The 18842-nt window shown below is 38.3% G+C and overlaps 1 protein-coding gene across 1 annotated transcript in view; it reads right to left on the bottom strand.

Moving 5' to 3' along the window:
• Positions 1 to 6228: 6228 nt before the first annotated feature.
• PAWR (pro-apoptotic WT1 regulator) overlaps positions 6229 to 18842 on the bottom strand; it is a 163644-nt gene continuing 151030 nt past the window's right edge. The window contains exons 8-9 of the mRNA XM_043492915.1: positions 13666 to 13710; positions 6229 to 11702 (exon numbers count right to left, since the gene is read on the bottom strand). Coding sequence (XP_043348850.1) covers positions 11700 to 11702; positions 13666 to 13710 — 48 coding nt within the window. The 3' untranslated portion in view covers positions 6229 to 11699. The remainder of the gene's footprint in view (positions 11703 to 13665; positions 13711 to 18842) is intronic.

Here is an 18842-nt window from a genome sequence, read left to right as displayed (position 1 = left end):
TTGAAAACATTCGGTACAAACGTGTCCCAAGAGTTTTCAGTAAATGGATTACCAAGTCTTTATGAAAAAACAAGTACTCCTTTTCTTTTTGCGAATACAGACTAACACGGCTGCTACTCTGAAACAAGTCTTTATGCTGTCCAATTCTAAATCACTAAGGATCCTATAGACACTTGACAATCACCACTGCTTTGGCAAGTCTAAATTCAATGGACTTCAAGGCATGTGATTTGGCTGTCTTGGGGACTCTTTCCATAAGGCTCCATTTGGCAATCTCCACGTTGTTCAGACTCCCACAGATGCACAGAACTTCAAGAAAGAACAGCCTGGATTTTGTTTAAGTGCCAGAGTCCTTTTTCAAATCCCCTGGAGATAAGGCCTTGGCTGTCCCAATTTAAACAAAGGGAGTTGGGGGGAGGGGATGAAATGTATTTTTGGTTCAGTAACTAAACTGACATCATGAACTAAGATCAGAGTATTTTCTTTCTATAACTCAAAAGACAATTAAAGCCTTGTTTACAAAAAATAAATACTTTACTGCAGTTTTTAACCTTTACAGGCTTAAAATAAGCTACATTCATTGTCTGAATATGTTCATTTGTTATTCTAATTATTCAATTGACCTGCAAAAAAGTTGTTCATTCTAGGGTCTAGTAACTCTAATGCCGCAGCTGCATTAATCTTTTAGTTTCTAATAAATAGACACTTGGACACTTTTGTCCATGGCTCATAGAAGTGGATTACCATTACACTAAGATTTTTTTTCTTGTTGTTTCACATCAAATGAGCTAAATTAACTCAGATTAACAAATCCCAATTTGATTCTAATCCAAACCACACACCCTATATGTTCCTGCCAAATGGGCTTTGAATTACTAAAAATCATGAGCACTTCTAATTTAGTGACCTGCAGTACTGAAATTTATAATAGGGTTGACAGGATAACATTGCGGGTCAGGAAAAGAATGTTGAACATGGAAGACAGTAAACAGATTGGCCCAGAGACCTGACTTTATCAAAACTATGTTTCTTGTGGAATTCAAATGCTAAGAAGAGAGCAGAACTTTGTATCAGGAAAGATGACAGAGAGAGAGAAAAGCACTTTCTTTATGTGCACAAAATAATCTTTAGTTGTTTTAGTTACAAGGACTGGGTAAATCTGCTTCATGAAATATTTTCAATAAAATTAAATTACTATGTGGAGATGTACAAGAGACTAGAGACTGAAACTAATTTTCCCCCCTTTAATCAATTGGCAAGTGAGTCAATATTTGAGCAAAATGATATAAACAAAGCCTCTTCCTTATTACAAACACTTGGGAAGTCCCTTGTTTAAAAGGTATTCCTTTATCATAAAGACAGCACTAAGCCAAAATTCATCACTCTTTTTATCCATGCCTTCCCCTGCCTTTTTACTATAGCTCTAGTAGTTGTATTTAATTTGTGTTAAGATATAGTAGCTTTTATACACTGAAAAAAATGCAGGTGGGCTGTCAGCTAATATTCCTAAACAGTAATGCCAAGTAATCCTGCAACTTGTTTCAGATTAAACAAAATGACACAGTGATAGTGTGGTTTACTCTCTGATGCCACCAGGCCTCAGTCTCTCTCTGGCTGTTTTGGTTGCTTCCAGATTTGTAGGATGATTTTAATACTTTGGTTCTCCCTTTCCATATCAGAATAAGAATGCTAACGAAACACACAAATCCAAATGGAACACGTTCTTCAGTGGATGACTCGATGTCTTTTGCCCTATCTCAGCTAATAGTTTCTTCACCCTCAATGCAGGGCTCCCCTCCACCCCTTATATCAGAGCTGACCACAATCCCCATGTTACACAGCTCCGTTGTCTTTTGCCTCTGGTCTTAATAGCCTTATCCTTGAGGCAGGAGCTTCTGCACTGTCATTTTAGGTGACATCATAGGAAGGTCCTAGCCATGGAAGCCTAAACTGTAGGCAGTAGTTTGCCCCAAGCCCAAGTCTGTCCTTTCCACTACTTCCCATGGCCATTTACTCCTTCAGGTCTCAGTGAGTTGGCCCCCTTCAAATGGTCCTTTACTGAGCCCCTCTTGGGTGTTTCCCTATTTCCTCTAATCCAGCCAATCACCAGATGTGCTTCAAACCCCTCACTGCTGAAGAGCTTTCTCAGCTAGCTGTTGTCCACTCCAGCACTCTCTGCTCCTGTCTCTCCCAGGTCAAGCCCCTCCAGAAGCTTGTTTCTTCTTCAAGAAGTGCCTCACAGCATATACTGCTCAGCTTGAATCTCTGTCTTGAGTAAGGCACTGTGATGAGAAGGAAGTCTTAAGTAGTCCTGCTCTCACATGAGCCTCCGTAGTATGACCCTTCCTAGTTCATCTCAAAGAGCCCATAAACCTTAACAGAAAGATTGGTGCTTAATGGACCAGCTCACGCTAACAAATATTTGTTTGAAATTTCTTGTCTGAAACGTATATTTTCACTTGAACTGCATGATTCCAATAATTAGACTATTGAAAGCAAAAAAGTTGACTTTGGATGTTGATCCTACAGTATCTGCACAAGTTTATATCATCTCGTATTGCACACAGTCTACAATTTTTAGAGAGACAAGTTGGGTGAGGTAATATCTTTTATTGGCCCAATGTCTGTTGGTGAAAGAGACGAGCTTTTGAGCTTCACAGAGCTCTTCTTCAGGTCTGGAAAAGTTAACCAGTGTGTCCCCGCTAAATATAAGGTGCAACAGATTATTAAACATAAGGTGTTAACACATGTTGCAAGAAACCACTTAAAATGAAGTGGGAAATTTACACCTCTGCTGTCATGCAACAAAGGAAATTAGTCAGTTACAAATTGTTGTAATGAGCCATACAACCAGAGTCTCTGCTGAATCTAGCAGTTAAGAATTTAAATTCCAAGGCTTATCACAATTCTCTAAACAGTTCATCACATGACACAGAACTTGTTTCATTAGCAATAAGCCATGCAGTAGACAGGCAGAGTTGTAGGAAAGAGATTGTTACTAAGTATGCTGAGAGGCCTGTGTTTTATGCTACAGCTTCAGAGTTCGAATGGAAGCAGCCTCTGACCCAGCGTGTTTTCCTGATTCCCTTGGTATGACAAAAGAATAGGTCCCTTCTGAAACCTGACCTTTTGTTCTTCCAGGTCAATGCATCATATTACAGAATGTGGAGGAGATTTGGGTTTCATAAACAACTTAATACCAGTGGCTCCCCAATGGTGGTCCTTAGAAGTATGTGCCAGCGTTCTATGGAGAGATGGCGGGTCATATGATGAACCTTGTTTTTTTCAGAGAAACCAAATAGGTGGAGAAATGCAAGGAAGACTAAAAATAGATAGTGTGGTTAACATTTTATGCAAGCATTTTCTGTAGTTGTCACAGGGGTATTCCACCATCCTCAATGGAAAGAGGAGTGATCACAATACACAATATAGTGAGGTTCATATTATGAAAAATTGTGAAAATTCCTGCCTTATACTTATTATTGTTGCTTGCTGTAGGGTGACTTGGCTTGCTGTAACATTTAGGCCCCACAATAGGGCTACATGAGGATAAGGTGGAGGTGGAGTCCAAAAAAATGTTGTTATATCTGGGTTTTTTTAAGTGCCTTTTTATTTACTTAGATGTGTATACAAAACAGATTCTAGAATGCCCATCCCAAGCTCTGGGCACCCCTTCCAAAACATAAAATTCTAAATAAAAATAAGACATTAAAACAATTAACTTCCTGTGTTTCCAGTCATAATCAGATGTGGGTCTAGAATGTAACTCCTCCATGTCAATAAATAACCCCATCCAACCATCTTCCCATTGCCTTTCCAAATGCTGGGGTGGGGTTGGGGGGAAGCTGAGATTTACAGTGTGTCTGGAAGGGTAATAAATCCAAGCTCCTACATAGTAAACATGAGTGCATAAGGGGAAGTGCAATCCAGAGCTGAGGAGTTCTCACGGAACACACCCCAACAGTAGCTCTCTCTCCTTTATCAAGGAAACACCCTCATGAATACAGTGACTTGCCCTTTAAAATAATCTGGAGAGTAAGACCAAGATTTTTGTGTGTGATTAATTTTTTTTATTTTAATAAAGAAGCAGACAATGAGAAGTACAAAAAGGTAAATGACTTCCAGCAAATACCACATGCTTCACAGGATCACCAACAGAATTATACAATTACTCAGCTTTACAAATGGAAAGCTACAAGACCAGACAATACTACATAGACATAACATGTTAGGCAGGGGAAACCATAATAAAATAGGAGAAGACATACAGGAGGAAAGAATGGGACCAGCAGGGAAGGGAAAAAGAGGAGGTCAGGCATTCTGAAAGTCATCTCACTACTTTTTATACAAATGTATCTCCAGAGAGGCCCAAATTTCTTAAGATTCGTATAATTGCCTTCTACGTCAAAATGCTATTCTTTCTTTGGCTGCTAACCCAGACAGATCCAGACAGGACCAACACCAACTAAACCGTCCTAGCCAGGGCTTTGTCAAGCCCTGGCCTTAAAAATCTCTAAGGATGGAGATTCCATCACCTCCCTAGGTAACCCATTCCAGTGCTTCACCACCCTCCTAGTGAAACAGTGTTTCCTAATATCCAACCTAGACCTCCCCCACTGCAACTTGCGACCATTGCTCCTTGTTCTGTCATCTGCCACCACTGAGAACAGCCTAGCTCCATCCACTTTGGAACCCCCCTTCAGGTAGTTGAAGGCCGATATCAAATCCCCCCTCTCTCTTCTCTTCTGCAGACTAAACTTCTGTGATTCTATGAACTAAGTGATATGTGTTGGAAAATACTGCCCATTTATTGGTGACCACTGTATCTCAATGCCCCATTCTGTATCCTGGTTATCAGAGGGAGTTTCTTCTCTTGTTGGGAATTATCAAATCCCAGACATTTCACTCACTGCTTCATGAACTCCCTGGGGAACTCTGTTTGCAGTCTGCAGAGCATGCTGAGTCACAGACCTGTGTGCAATGCCCCCACCTACATTCCATAGCTGCTCACCCATCCCCAACATATGAATTTCAAACACAAGACTAGAAGGACACACCCACACATACTCAGAAAACCTCTCTAATTTCAGTGACTGATTCTAAATCCAGAATCTGCTGCTGCTTCTGTTCTCTTGTTTAATCACTCCATGTGGAGCACAGAGACATCTCATTTCTCTTTCCACGGCTTCACTATGACACGTTTTTAAAAATGTAAGGTAAGTGTCCTAAGAATAAATATACATAGTACATCTGCTACCATGTTCACTAAAGACCACTACAGTAACATTCAGACTTTTTATCAACTAAAATTGACCAAACCTCTAGCATCTAAAAAGATTTAACTGCCTGGAAAAGGAGAATCTTTGGCCCTTACTTTTCAGTGTATAGTGTGGAGGCCATTCTGGATTTGACTGCTAGTATTTTTGCTGAATGCTGGGACAGGCTGTCCGCTGGCAGACGGGGCTCCACTCACTCTTCCCTTGCATTTCACTAGCTTTCTCCATTTTCATCTGTTTGTTATTTTAACACCTTCCCTGATCAATTTTATTTGCAATACTGTGCTTTGATTTGTTACCTTTCTGCCCCTTTTGTTATCCCTTGCCTTGAATATCGCTTGCCTCTATACTTCCCACTGCCATCACTCCCTATTGCAGTAAACAAACAGTCCCAGAGTCAGAAAGCTCAGGGTTTAGATTTTAAACAGAAAACAACACATTTCTGCAGCTTCAGTGTTGCTTGGCTAGCACAAAAGCTCTTTCCACAACACAAACGTCTCACTCAACAGCACTGTCTTTGCCCATCCCATGTCTGAGTCTCATACCCTCCTATTGCTCCAAGCTCATGCATCTTCCCGCACATGCACCTTCTAACTCCACTCTTAGTCCCCTACCTGTTGTGCAGTCTGACCTTTGTTCCAGTTCCTCTCTTGCTGACACACCCTAGAATTCTTTAAGCAACAAATAAAGGATTTTTCATATGAAGCACTAGTCGAGAAAGATAAGAGACTACATAAATCCACTAGGCATTTTCCCTGACTCTATTATTTTTAATTTGATTCCAAAGGCTTCCTTTCACCAGTCTGGCAGCTTACTGTTCTAAACCTGTTACTTTAGAACTGTGCTATTAAGAAAATCCAGCTACTTGTTTAATCTGCACACCTATCTGTTGCGATCTTGGACGTCCAGGTAATATAAACTATAGCCAAAGCTGCCTTTTTTTCCCTATATATTTAAACTATAGCCAAGTCTAATAGAGACAAGTCCTCTAAAACATGTCTGAAGAGTATACTTGTTCTGTGACTGGCAAATTACAGTATGTTACAGTGTGGATTCTTAACAACATTTATTAAAACACTCAAATCTGCAAATTACTTTCCCGTTTTGACATTTAAAAGATTCATTTATAAACTTCTATTAAGATCGTATTTTACAGGGATCTGATTTTATAAGTACTGAAAAGGTTATTCTTCAGAACTATGTATTATCTTTTCTTTGACTTGCAAGTGCCAAGAATGTTTAACAAACCGAGGAATGGAAGATTATTCAAGGAAGAAAATAGGATTAACTTTCCTCACCGCAGTTCTGAATTAGGACATTTTTTGCACACATAAACGCAAAGACTAAAAAAAAAATCCAAAGTACTATTTGTTTTCTATGTCTTAAAACAGTATGTTATGTTAATTCTTGTGTAATTGAGGACATTTGTTCCAATGTCGTTGGAGAACTTTGTATGGCTTTGTGCCATAGTGCGGGGGGGGGGGGGGGGAATCTCTCTTTAGTGCCAATGCTTAGTAAACTATAGCCTGTGTCTCACTGCACTCCAGAACAACCAATAGCCAACTTGCTCTGAGGCCTCCCTGTTCCTTGGTATCAGAACATAGTGTAATTTGTAAGCATGCATTAAAAAATGGGACAAAAATTCAGAGATTTGGGGTGGTGGGGAGAAAACGACATGTTCCCAGTCTGCGTGAATTGAAGCTGATTCATACTGTCTTTGGGGTCCCCAGATCAGCATTTGGTTAATGATTCTGCCCTGTAATATGTTGGTTTAACACTCTAGTCGTAGCAGGTTAATAAGACAGGGCAAGTGTAAGGCTTAAGAGAAAAACATAACATTATTTACCAGTAACTATTCTTCACCTCAGTGGATTACTTTCGCCTGGGCTCTAGACATCTCTGTGCTTCCAGTGTGTAACCACACAGGACTTCTCACAGATTCAAAATGTTGGGTGTTCAGAAGCACCACAAGGAGCGTCTCGTAATATTCTCATCATTGTGTGCTCTTCTGTCAGTGCCTTAGGCTGCCCGTATTAGACTAAAAGTCCAGTAAAATATACAAAAAAATTACAGAACTCTCAAAGCTCCAAGAAAGAAAGAGGGAAGGTGGTAATCCACTGAAATATCCTTTGGCAGATAAACTAATATATAAATACCTGGCTGCATCTCAGGGGATTTTAGCTCTTGAAGACTAAAAGACAAAAATCAAGGGATGGCTGTAAAATGAAGCCTCACAGAAAAACTGCAATGGAAGAAAATTGCCAACTAGACTTCTGTGATGTGGAACACTCAAGAAAACAGCAGCCAAATGAAACTAAAATAAAAATAACTAATACTAACAAACAGAATGGAATGGTGTTGAAAAGGTACCAAACTGACTGTCTGGAGAGTAGGAGTACTTTATTAATCTATTGAGTAGGCAGAGCACGGACATCAGCTTCACCAGTGCACCCTAACAGTGTTCTGGAAGTACTGCCATGTAAGGGTAATCCAGTAGCTCGGTCTCTTTATTGACTGAATCTTCAGCCTCTCTGCTGAAACAAACACCCTGCACCACAATTTACAACCTTGCTGTTAATGGGGATTCCTGTTCACTTGTACCTGGAATGGATCCACCCCACTTATGTTATGTAAACCGGCATGAAACTTTCTGTCAGTCACCACCATCTTTGAAATATTAAAGATTTCCAGCATCCGTTATACATCCTACAAGGCAACCAACTCTGCTGGATTAGGAGACCATTACAATCTGCTAGGCTTCAGGAGAACAGTTTTCTGCAAATTCTTTGCTGCTTTGGTGGAGTAAATTATAGCTACTGTGAACCACCGCTTCAGAATATGGACTCCTGCAGAAGGCGTCTAAAGTAATTTGATCTGTTGTCAGTTATCTCAGATAAAATATTGATAGTGTTCAAAAGCCTTCTGAAATTGCAGAGACAGGTTTTAAAATAAAAAAGGATTACTAAGAGGAGCAGCTGGCTGCTTTAAAAGGAGTTTGAAGAAAGAGAGCATTTAAAGGCACACTAAATTTGAAATCTAATGACTTTATTTAAAAAAAAGGAATTCAAAGAGGTTTTAGGTAAGTGCCTTTCTTGAGACCTGCTCATTTTTGTGATTTTTACGGTCACAAAAGAAACATGTATACAAAATATTTTTCTCCCCCTGTTGCTGTGCAAAAGAACCGCACCAAAACAAAACAGGAGAAACTGATTAACTCAACTGACTTCAGAGTGGAAACAATAAAAACCTTTGTACACATAGTAAAATAGAAAAAAGAGAACTTTTTTTCCTCTAATCTCTTTCAATTTTAGTTGTCATAGGGGTTACTTGTAACAATAACTACTGCAGATAACCATTACAACACATGGCTTGCGAGTGGCCAATACTAAGGATGATCCGAATGTAGTAAAAAATCTTAGGTCACAACACCAGCCAGCACAGTTGCTAATCCTATTTAGTATTTCCTGGAGGACATGGCTATTTGACAAAAACAAATTCAGTGCAATAATTTAAAATAGGGAAGAGGAGAAAAGTATGTTAGTTGTAAAACCAAAAGGAATCTTTAATATCTGACACTTAAGAAAAAAAATATATATAGTGCCAGGATGATTTAAATGTAACATGTTTAATATGAAAATCTATATAATTCTATTACCTCCAAGTAATAAATGATACATTAGTAATATTTTAACAAGCTTCCCATAAAACATCCGTCTCGGCATGTAATGAATCCTGTGTACTAGCTGGATGTTTGTTTGCAGAACTGAAGAGATGAGTGGCTGAGGAGTCTATTAATGCATTTCTGCATTTAACTAAAACACTATCTAATAACCAAAACCAGGCACATGACCCTGATGCCAACTGGGAGAGGGCACAGGGGTTGCACAGAGTTTTACAGGGATCCCTCAGTCAGATATATGCATATTAAGTTTACGAAAGGGTGGCATGTGAAGTCTCTACCAAGACTCAAGAGCACACTCAAGAGTTCATCATAATCACTGTGAAATGTTTGTACAGCTAATGTCTAAAGAATAATGTACCTGTACTGAAAATTATGTTTTTAAGGTACATGAGTTAAGGCAGGTCACCAGAAGGTGATAAAATGTGCTCCTGTCAGGTAAGAGGGAAGAGATTCTTTTCTATCTCTGGCTGGTCATATGTGTATTGACCACTTCACAACAGACTACAAACTAAGCCAAATGCTAAATCGAGAGATTTCATAATTGACAAGAAAGAGGCACACCCACAAAAAGACAATGGGGAAGCAGCCTGTTTGCTAGTAAACACAATGGATTGGTGAGTATAACTGGGGGTACAGAGAGATACCTGGGATCTTTTTCACTGAGGAGGCAAGCTGATAGCATGACTTGTCTCATGAATAGAAGATCATAGGGAAGCATGGCTGTGATAAACCAGAAAGACCTACGGTGCGTATTGTTTTTATTTTATAGATAACCATTTGTTTCCAATATTTCTACTTGCTATCACTTGAATCCCCATCCTTTGTCAAATAATCTTTTACTTGTTTTCACTATAAACTTATCTAAGTGCTGTGTGCTAAGCAGAGCAGTGATCAGAGGTGAAGCTGATAAACTGGGGTGTATTGTTTCTTGGGGAGCAGTGACTCTGTGAACACTGTATGTGTCAAGTGCAGCAGGGGCTCCAAAGGGACCTATCACTAACCTGTAGACAGCAAGAGCCTGCATAGGCTGAGTGGGGAATACTTGTGGTGCCTGTGGAATCAGGGAGTTAACTCATGGCTGGCACAGACAAGGTTTCCTTATGCTAAGGGCAGGTAGGAGCGAGGTACTTCACTATACTGGGTACCCCCAGGAAGTGTCACAGGACACTGAAAATATTTAGCCAATACTTGGTTCCTAAAATATAGGTACATTTATGTTTTAAAAGATGGGAGAGTTGATGTGTGTTTTTAAACGGCTGACATAATGCAACATGGTACATTCCACAGGCAAAACATTTGTCTTCAGAAGCCCCAGGTATAATTCATCTTTGGCACATTTGATTTTGCAGCATGCAGAGAGAGGGAAATCACAAGTCCTCTGCAATTTGCTGATAGAATTTTAACACGAACCACCTCCAGCACATCACTGCAAGGGATAAATAAAATGCTCAAAACCAGGGCCAGTTTTAGACATTCACTACCCAATCAAAAACATCAACACAGTATTACCACTCCCAGACAGTTTGCAGCCCCTTACAATTGATTGGGAGTGGAGCGGGGAGTGTGGGGGGATTGGATATCCAGGAAGAGTAGTATTATTTAGCATATAGGCCCAATTCCTCTGCCTACAACCCAGCCAGGACTGAGAAAGATTATTAGAATTGTGTTTCTTAAAAAAAAATTGAGTATTCCTTGAAGTAGGAGCTATTGTCTCTCGGTTTCTAGGAATTATAGTTCAGTGCAGGATAGGGGAAAGTAAGGGCTGAAGCCACTATTGTTCTGAGTGGATCCCGAACTGACTAGACAGCAGGAGTGGCTTCAGGCCCTTATAAAACAGGGGCTTCAGCTCCCAATTTTTCTGTCTACAACTGGAAGCTCTGCCAAAGTAACCTTGTTGTATAAAACCTAGATCTCCAACCTCCATAATTAGTTCTTTTGTGTGCACATTTTTATTAAGTATTTCCTCCTAGGTTTGTTAACCTTTACCATAGCCTATATCTAAGGGATAGGATAAAGCTGAAATTTATCCCTAGAATAGTTGGTCTCTTTCAGTCCCAGCATCTTGCATCTCTATTTGATGCTGCCAGAGTAATGAAGTGTTGCATCATTTTGTAAGTTTTTTTAAACAGAATACAGTAAGCAGGAGCAGGCTCATAAATGGAGGTGGGGAGAGAATGTCTCTGATAGACAGAATTTTTCCATGGAGAAATTTGAGAATTGTTTCAAGTTTATTCAAGAGTCTAAACTTGTGATGACTCGGTAGTTTGTATTCGCCCCTCCTCCCAACCCTTTAAGCATATTTGGTGGCTGATTGCAACCATACCTACTCCGCTGCAATCAAACATTACAATGTTTCTAAAGATGCATCATTGGTATTATGAGCCTTGAGGCAAAAACGTGGATTAATTAATATAGAAAAACAAAAATTTAACTCCAGACTCTTGGTCTATAGAATCCATCCAAGTTCCAGGGATAAATACTAATGGGTCAATGTCAAGATGCCAATAACCATACTGGAGTTTTTTCAGGTAGTCTTATGTAACACCCCAAAACCCCATGTTTTCTTACAAAGTATCATTACATTCCTTATACAATACTCAGAGTTATAAAGAAAGGGCACAACAATACTGATTTGTTACACATGGTTGACATTTAGCACAATGTTTGTGGTCATCGTGTGCACTACAACTCCTCAGTTTCATCTGGTAATTTGGGTTAAGAAAAGCTCTGGTAAAAACTGGTCAAGTACCATCCATTCATAATTAAGAAAAGGGTGCTTTTTTGTCTAGCCCCACTCATTTAAGTGATACAAAGAAGCAAACGTGTTTCGTTTAGCTATTTCAAGAAGTGAGACTCTTATATCCAAGTCAATGTTCAAATAGTGAATTGTAAAAAAAAAAAAAAAAAACTGTTTAAATCGTGTTTGCCTTTTGCCAGAAAACATACTTAGTGTTAACATCTAAGGATAGTCTATACCACAATTAAAAACCTATGGTTGGCTCATGTTAGTTGATTCAGACTCCAGTTAAGGGGCTGTTTAATTGTGGTATAGGACCCTGCCAGGTGGGAGCCTAAACTTGAATGTTTAGACTGCAATTAAACAGCCTCACAGCCTGAGCCAGCAGGCATGGGTATCTAACTGTGGTATAGACATACCCTAAGAATGACCTACGTATGGACATGCCATTTCTGCCTGAGGCATTTTCATCATCTTCTGATTACCAGCAATTCTAGTTCCCTGAACAAAATGTTATATTTCATTACCTATAGTATTCTACTTTTTCATAAAAAAAAAAATCTACAGCACCATGATAAAAACAAAGTATACTAAGTTTCTTGCTCTCGGGGTAGATGACTTCAGTTACAGGTTTGCTCTTCAAAGACTTCAGGCAATAAAAGGTGCTGAGTTTGAGGTAGCAATTTTTGACTCAAATATTTGCTTGATTAAGATACAAGCCATCAACAGTAAAAATGTAACTATTTTAGCACTAAACAGTTGATATTAAAGAAATATAAACATTTCCCTGAAGAAAGCCTAAACTGTAAATGAAAGAGTGAGACTGCATCATGACCTCCTGAAGCAGGTATTAAAGCTGGTCACATATCATTTATGAGAGTGACTTAATAAAGAGGAACAGAACTGGCATGAGAAAAGAAAAATTATCTGTAATTTTGATTCTCTAAAGACATGTTTCAGGATGAGTCTGAGCTTGAGATTGGCAAAATGACCTTATTTTCTCAAGGTTTTTGACCCTCAAAGGCAGTGATAAGAGGGCAGAGCATGAGCTGGGTTCTCTAGAGGCTGTTGTGCACCAAACCCTCCAAACATTCCAGTCAATTTCTTAACTGATCCAGAGGTGAAGGTCCCATAAAGAAAAGTTAATTCAAGATGTTTGACATGCAATACATTAACGTTAAACTGCAGGGGAAAAAAAAAATCTAAAAAAACCCGCCCAAACGCTTTAGAAGTGGACACGAGTGTGGGAATCCTGAAAGAGGATACGTTTAATTCTGCTTCTCTGTATGTAGTAATTTTCCCTTCATAACAGAGACCATCTGTGCAACAGTTTCCCACTCTTGGAGAATAAGAAGTTTGAGGAATGCACAACAGAACATGAGTGCAAAGCTGCAAGAAGTAACAAAGCTAAACCAACAGTGCAAACAGAGGAGTTTGTTTAGTTTCTATTAGATACATATCAAAATATATAAGGTATGATTGATTTACAAGTTTGTGCAATGAGAATGCAGTTTGAGAAGAAAACCTTATGGAAAAAGTTTTGGCCATCTAAAGATAAAGAAGATCCTAATGGTAATGCTTTACGAAAGCGTGTCGAGAATCACATAGGTGTTTTACAAATGTCTGAAGGAAACATCTGCAAAGCAGACCTCCTCTCAGCAGATGAGCCTCAATATGGCCTTCTAGTTTTAGGCCAACCAGATCATAACAATGGTCCTCTTGGCAACAGCATTATTTAACAAACTTGATTCAAAACAAACATCTAGATGGGCTTTCTAAGAGATTCAGTCCACTTCCAGATTGTGCAGGCATGCCACTTTTATCACCAGGTATTTCTTCAGAACATGCAATGGTGACAATAATCTAAAAGGCAAATCATTTAACCCTACTACAAATACGAGATACTTCCAGTACTTAGTAATTATACTTATGTACACAAAATTGTCTGCAAGAGCTAGAATGCATGGCAAGCTGATCTTCTCTGGAAGAGCTATGATAGCTACCAGGGTAATGACCTTAAAAAAAAAAAAAAAAAGTGAGTGAGTGTGTGAGAAAGAGAGAGAGAGAATTTAATCCCTTTCATCCAGGATGGGCCAGAGCTTTCCAGTCTTTCACACTATCATGAACTATTTGGAATGATACCTTTTCTTTTCTTTCACCCAGTAGCACAATGATCTTTACCAGGAGGTAGCTTACTTTACTGTAGCTTCCTTTGATATTGAGAAGTGTGAGATCATTTGAGACTCTGCAGAAGAGAAGAATGAAGGGGGATTTGATAGCAGCCTTCAACTACCTGAAAGGGGCTTCCAAAGAGGATGGATCTAGACTGTTCTCAGTGGTAGCAGATGACAGAACAAGGAGTAATGGTCTCAAGTTGCAGTGGGGGAGGTTTAGGTTGGATATTAGGAAAAACTTTTTCACTAGAAGGGTGGTGAGGCACTGGAATGGGTTACCTAGAAAGGTGGTGAAATCTTCTTCCTTAGAGGTTTTTAAGGTCAGGCTTGACAAAGCCCTGTCTGCAATGATTTAGTTGGGGATTGGTCCTGCTATGAGCAGGGGATTGGACTAGATGACCTCCTGAGGTCCCTTCCAACCCTGATATTCTATTCTATGATTCACCCTTCAAAGCATTCTGGCCAGCTGAGTGTTGAATTTACAAGAGATTCCCTGCAATGTCTCAAAAAGAACTCAAAAGATGCTCACCATCTTTCCAGTATTCTCTCTCCTATAGGGGCCAGTACCAGATGTTTTACAGAAAGGTGTAAAAAACACTTAAATAGGCAGATGAGGGTAATTCTGCCCCCTACATAAGGTCTCATCCTGATTTAGAGATTGTCTTGAATCCTGAAGCCTGAGGTTTAACATTTCCAAAGTTTAATAATTAGAACTCTGGATAATTTTGTTATCCATGTAAATGTCCAGTCTCTTTCTGAATCTTTCTAAGTTCTTGACCTCAACTGCTTCCTGTAGCAATGAATTCCACAGTTTAATTACTCACTGTGTGGAAAGTATTTCCTTTGATCAGTTCTAAATTTTATGTTTGACTCTGACCAGACAACACCACAAAAAATGGTTGCCAATCATGGATGTTGTTTTGCCATACATACATGCTTTGAAGCTGTTAAATGGTCTTCCTTCTTCATGGATTCCAAACCTAAAAAAGAAAAGTGGCTAGTTGTGCTTCGAGGGAAATATTGGACCAATCAAAGAAATGTGTCCAATACCAAGATCATATAGATGTTGAGCTGCAACAAAGAAATTTGGCAGCAAAGAAGCAGATCAGGCATCTATGCACTTTGACTTAAGGATTCCTAATAAGAATTGGGGCACAAGAGATAAACATTGAAGTGACATGAAAACAGATGCCAAAGCACCAGAGGTGCTCTGAAGTACTCAAGGCAAACACCTAAAATTTGAGACTCTGAATTGTACCTCGCTGGAAAGATTAAATTCAAAGTTAAAAAACAAAACAACCTTGAGAGGATAAAGTCGTGTCATCAGTCTCACAAAGGAACTAACATATAGGAGGGATACCATCTGTGCAAGTTTAACTTTAAAAAATAATTCCAATAATTAAATATGAACACGTGTCTTATCCAAAGCAGGTGTTTTTAAACACATTAATTATTAACATCATTGTGGTATTTCTGTAGTAAGTGGGTTGTTTGAATCAAAAGATTAAAATATAAACTTCAAAAATAATTCATTTAAATCTGTTCCATTTCCCTAACGCTCCATACTGTTGCACAGATACTAAACAAAGAACAAGGGTATGTACTAGACTGCCCCTGAAGCCTCTGTGTGTATGCACACACACACACACACACACACACACACACACACAGAGAGTGCAAGCATTCACACATGTGAAAGTTCCAGAGGAACTGAGTATTGTGGAGTCAGTGCACTCGCACCTCCAGGAGGAAGCATCCTGTAAACATCCTCTAAGACCTTCAGGCAAGCGAATTAGCTGGACTTACAGCTCTAGAAGAAGCCATTTCCTGATCTCCTTACTGAAGGTTAGTCATGATTTCAGTCTGTGAAAGTGAAATAGGGTATAGGATAAAAGAACCACCAAGTAGAAGGCTACAACTGGAGGTGGAAGGTAGTTCTAAAGTAGAGATTAGATGCAGCCAGACACAGAGAAGGTTGTAGTTGGATCTGATTTTAAATTTTGTTTTTAATCTATAGATCTGAAGTGTAATTTCAGAGTAAAAATAATGAAACTATAACAGCAACTTACATGTGAGAACTTCCCAGCTTTGATGATAGGCCCCAGTTAGTGTATTTGGTATTAATTTTAGTCATATACTATTATTTCTTTTTGAACACATTCAAGAACAAACTCAGACTAAAAAGCATTTTGTTTTTATTTGGACAAAAGGCACACAGTCTTTACTGGTAGGTTAATAGGGATATCTTTTACCGGCAAAAGTAAATTTCTCAATACCATTTTTTAAAACAAATGTTAACACAACTAGCCAATGTTCAAAAATAAAAACAACATTTAGTTCTTTATAACTAAGTGATGATTCAATTTTTTAAATACATATAACTTATATTTTAAAAAATGACTGTACAGAAATTTTAAGACTGGATTATGACATTTTTAAATGAAAAATGTAGTGGGTATAACAATTTTGCCTCCTTCCTCCCAAATCACACAACCACAACCCTGAACAGTACACCAGATATACAAGAACATAAGCAACAAGACTAAATTAACAGAATAACGTACATCTGTTGCAATATGAGGAGAAAGGCATACATTGAGATACAGAAAAGGTGATTTTAGTAGTTAACACACTTTAAAATCATGACTTGGTACATCAGCTGCATAGTTACATCATTTGTGTCCTGCATACATATTATAAGCGGTTCTACATAAATGCATAACACAAGTATAAGTCATGTCTACACATATATTGACACCAAAATTATTGGCTGGGAATAGACCTGTAGTGGTATGGAAGTTTTCTTTTACAGGTTCAAGTTACCTGATAGCTTCCAGTAACCAATTTGTTCATTTTTTACTGTTTGTAGAAATGCTATAATAAAATGTTTAAGCTGGAAAACACATTTTTATGCTTTTCTTCCCATTAGCTGATTATGACTGTGAATTCACAGGGTTCATAGATACTAGTGCAGATGGGTCCACGGTGCTCATCTACTCTGACCTCCTGCATAGCACAGGCCATAGAATTTCCCTGAAATAATTTGTTTGAACTGGAGCATACCGTTTAGAAAAGCATCCATTCTTTGATTTAAAAATTGTCAGTGCTGGAGATTTGACCACAACCCTTGGTAAATTGTTCCAATAATTAATTACCTTCGTTGTTAAAATTGTACACCTTATTTCCCATCTGAATGAGTTGGGAGGGGAAAAAAAAATCTGTTTGCTCTGGCAGTTCTCCATGACAAAGGCCATCTTACTTGCTTGTGATGCCAGCTGTCAAGATTGATAATCAATACTGATGAAAATGCATCGATACAACTGACAACTTCACCCAGAGAAGTCTTTCAACTCAAGAAAAACAGAGGCAGATACAAGATAGTAATATCTAAATTTAAAAATAAATTTGCTTCATCTGTGTCCCCAATAATCACCTCTCTACTTGGCTGCTATACCGAATTACTTTGCTTCCAGCTGGAAGAAAGTAGCAAAGACCATGCTCCAAAACAACAGTTGAAGCCTACATCTCTCTGTCAGTAGTGCATTTTATAAAGTAATGCAATCGCCAGCCTTCCCCACTGACCTCTCTTACGGCAGCAAAATCTGCATATTGCCAGTATATTAAGCAAGATGAAATGCCATTTGATGTAGATTAAAATCAGCTGGTTTGAGTTATATTGAAGCTCTTTATATTATTGAATGATGTTAATGCCAGTCATATTCACTTTAGCTAGTTCTCAGTACAAGTAACCGAGAAACATATTGCTAGGTTATACTTGATACTTTAGGGCTATCAGTTTATTTCCTGTTTCCAAGCTATACAGTCCAAACAGATAAATTAGTATCAATTACTTCCTCCCCCCGCAAAAAAAACAAAACAAAACCAGAATCCTTCTAAAGAAAAAATACAATTTATGTTTCTGAATGTATGATCCAATACCTGGTTATAGAAAGGAAAAACTTTTTGGCTTTTAAGATATAAAAAGTACCAATTTTCAAATATAGGCTGTTTCTCTGGTTAATAAGTTCATCAAGTAGTCAAAGCTTGAGGATGACAGCTTAATTCTTTTAAAAATTTAAAAAAGCTGTTCTAATTATTTAAAATATTCATATACCATTCATTCCTTATCTTCAGAAAAAGACACCCCAAAATATTAATGCATACCATTCATGGTCAGTATCTCCATGTGCTACTTTAAATTTCAGGTCTTCGGACATATCTGTCTGCTACACAACAGAACTTGACAGTCATAATCAAAGAAAAACCTCATAATGCATTATCAGGACAACACAAATTAATGCCTGGCAGCTCATCCACTATGGAATATACTGTGTGCCATTCATTATGAAAATAAGACAAAAGGAGATTTCTGCCCTATTAGTTTTATTAATAGTCTACACAGACATTTGTTAAAATTTCCCAAGGTGACTGGGTTTACAATTAAAAAAAAAGTGAAGTATATAGTTTGGTCCCATTTTTAAGAGATGAAAGTACAGAAATCTGTCTCAAATTTACTTGCACAATTTATATCAGAACATTAGTGAACCTAAAACCTCTTGCACGTTAAGTTCACCTTACTACAAAATATGCAGGTCAGCTTAGGAAACATACAACCTTCCCAAATGAGGTAGGTTTTCACTTTAAGGCCTATTAAACTATTGCTCAATTTCAGTGTCCCTGATATTTAACTCACCCCAATTTACACTAATTCCGAACAATCCAGCAGTAAGTAGTTACAGTTTGTTTACTTTCTTCTATGTAAGGGGTCAACAAAAAGTCCTTATACTAGAGTAGCTAAAGTAACATCCTCCCAAACTACTTAGATTAAAAGCTTGCTGTATGTTTGAGTTTAAGGATATCCTACTAAGATAAAAAGGTACTGTATTGGCTACACAAATATCAGTCTAAGTAGTGCATCATTTTTCCTATAGAAAGACTACCAAACTTCTGCCAAGAGCCTGATAATACTGTAA

Source organism: Dermochelys coriacea, chromosome 1, assembly GCF_009764565.3.
Source record: "Dermochelys coriacea isolate rDerCor1 chromosome 1, rDerCor1.pri.v4, whole genome shotgun sequence".
NCBI lineage: Eukaryota > Metazoa > Chordata > Testudines > Dermochelyidae > Dermochelys > Dermochelys coriacea.
Note: the sequence above shows the minus strand (reverse complement) of the source record. Positions and strands in the feature narration are given on the sequence as shown.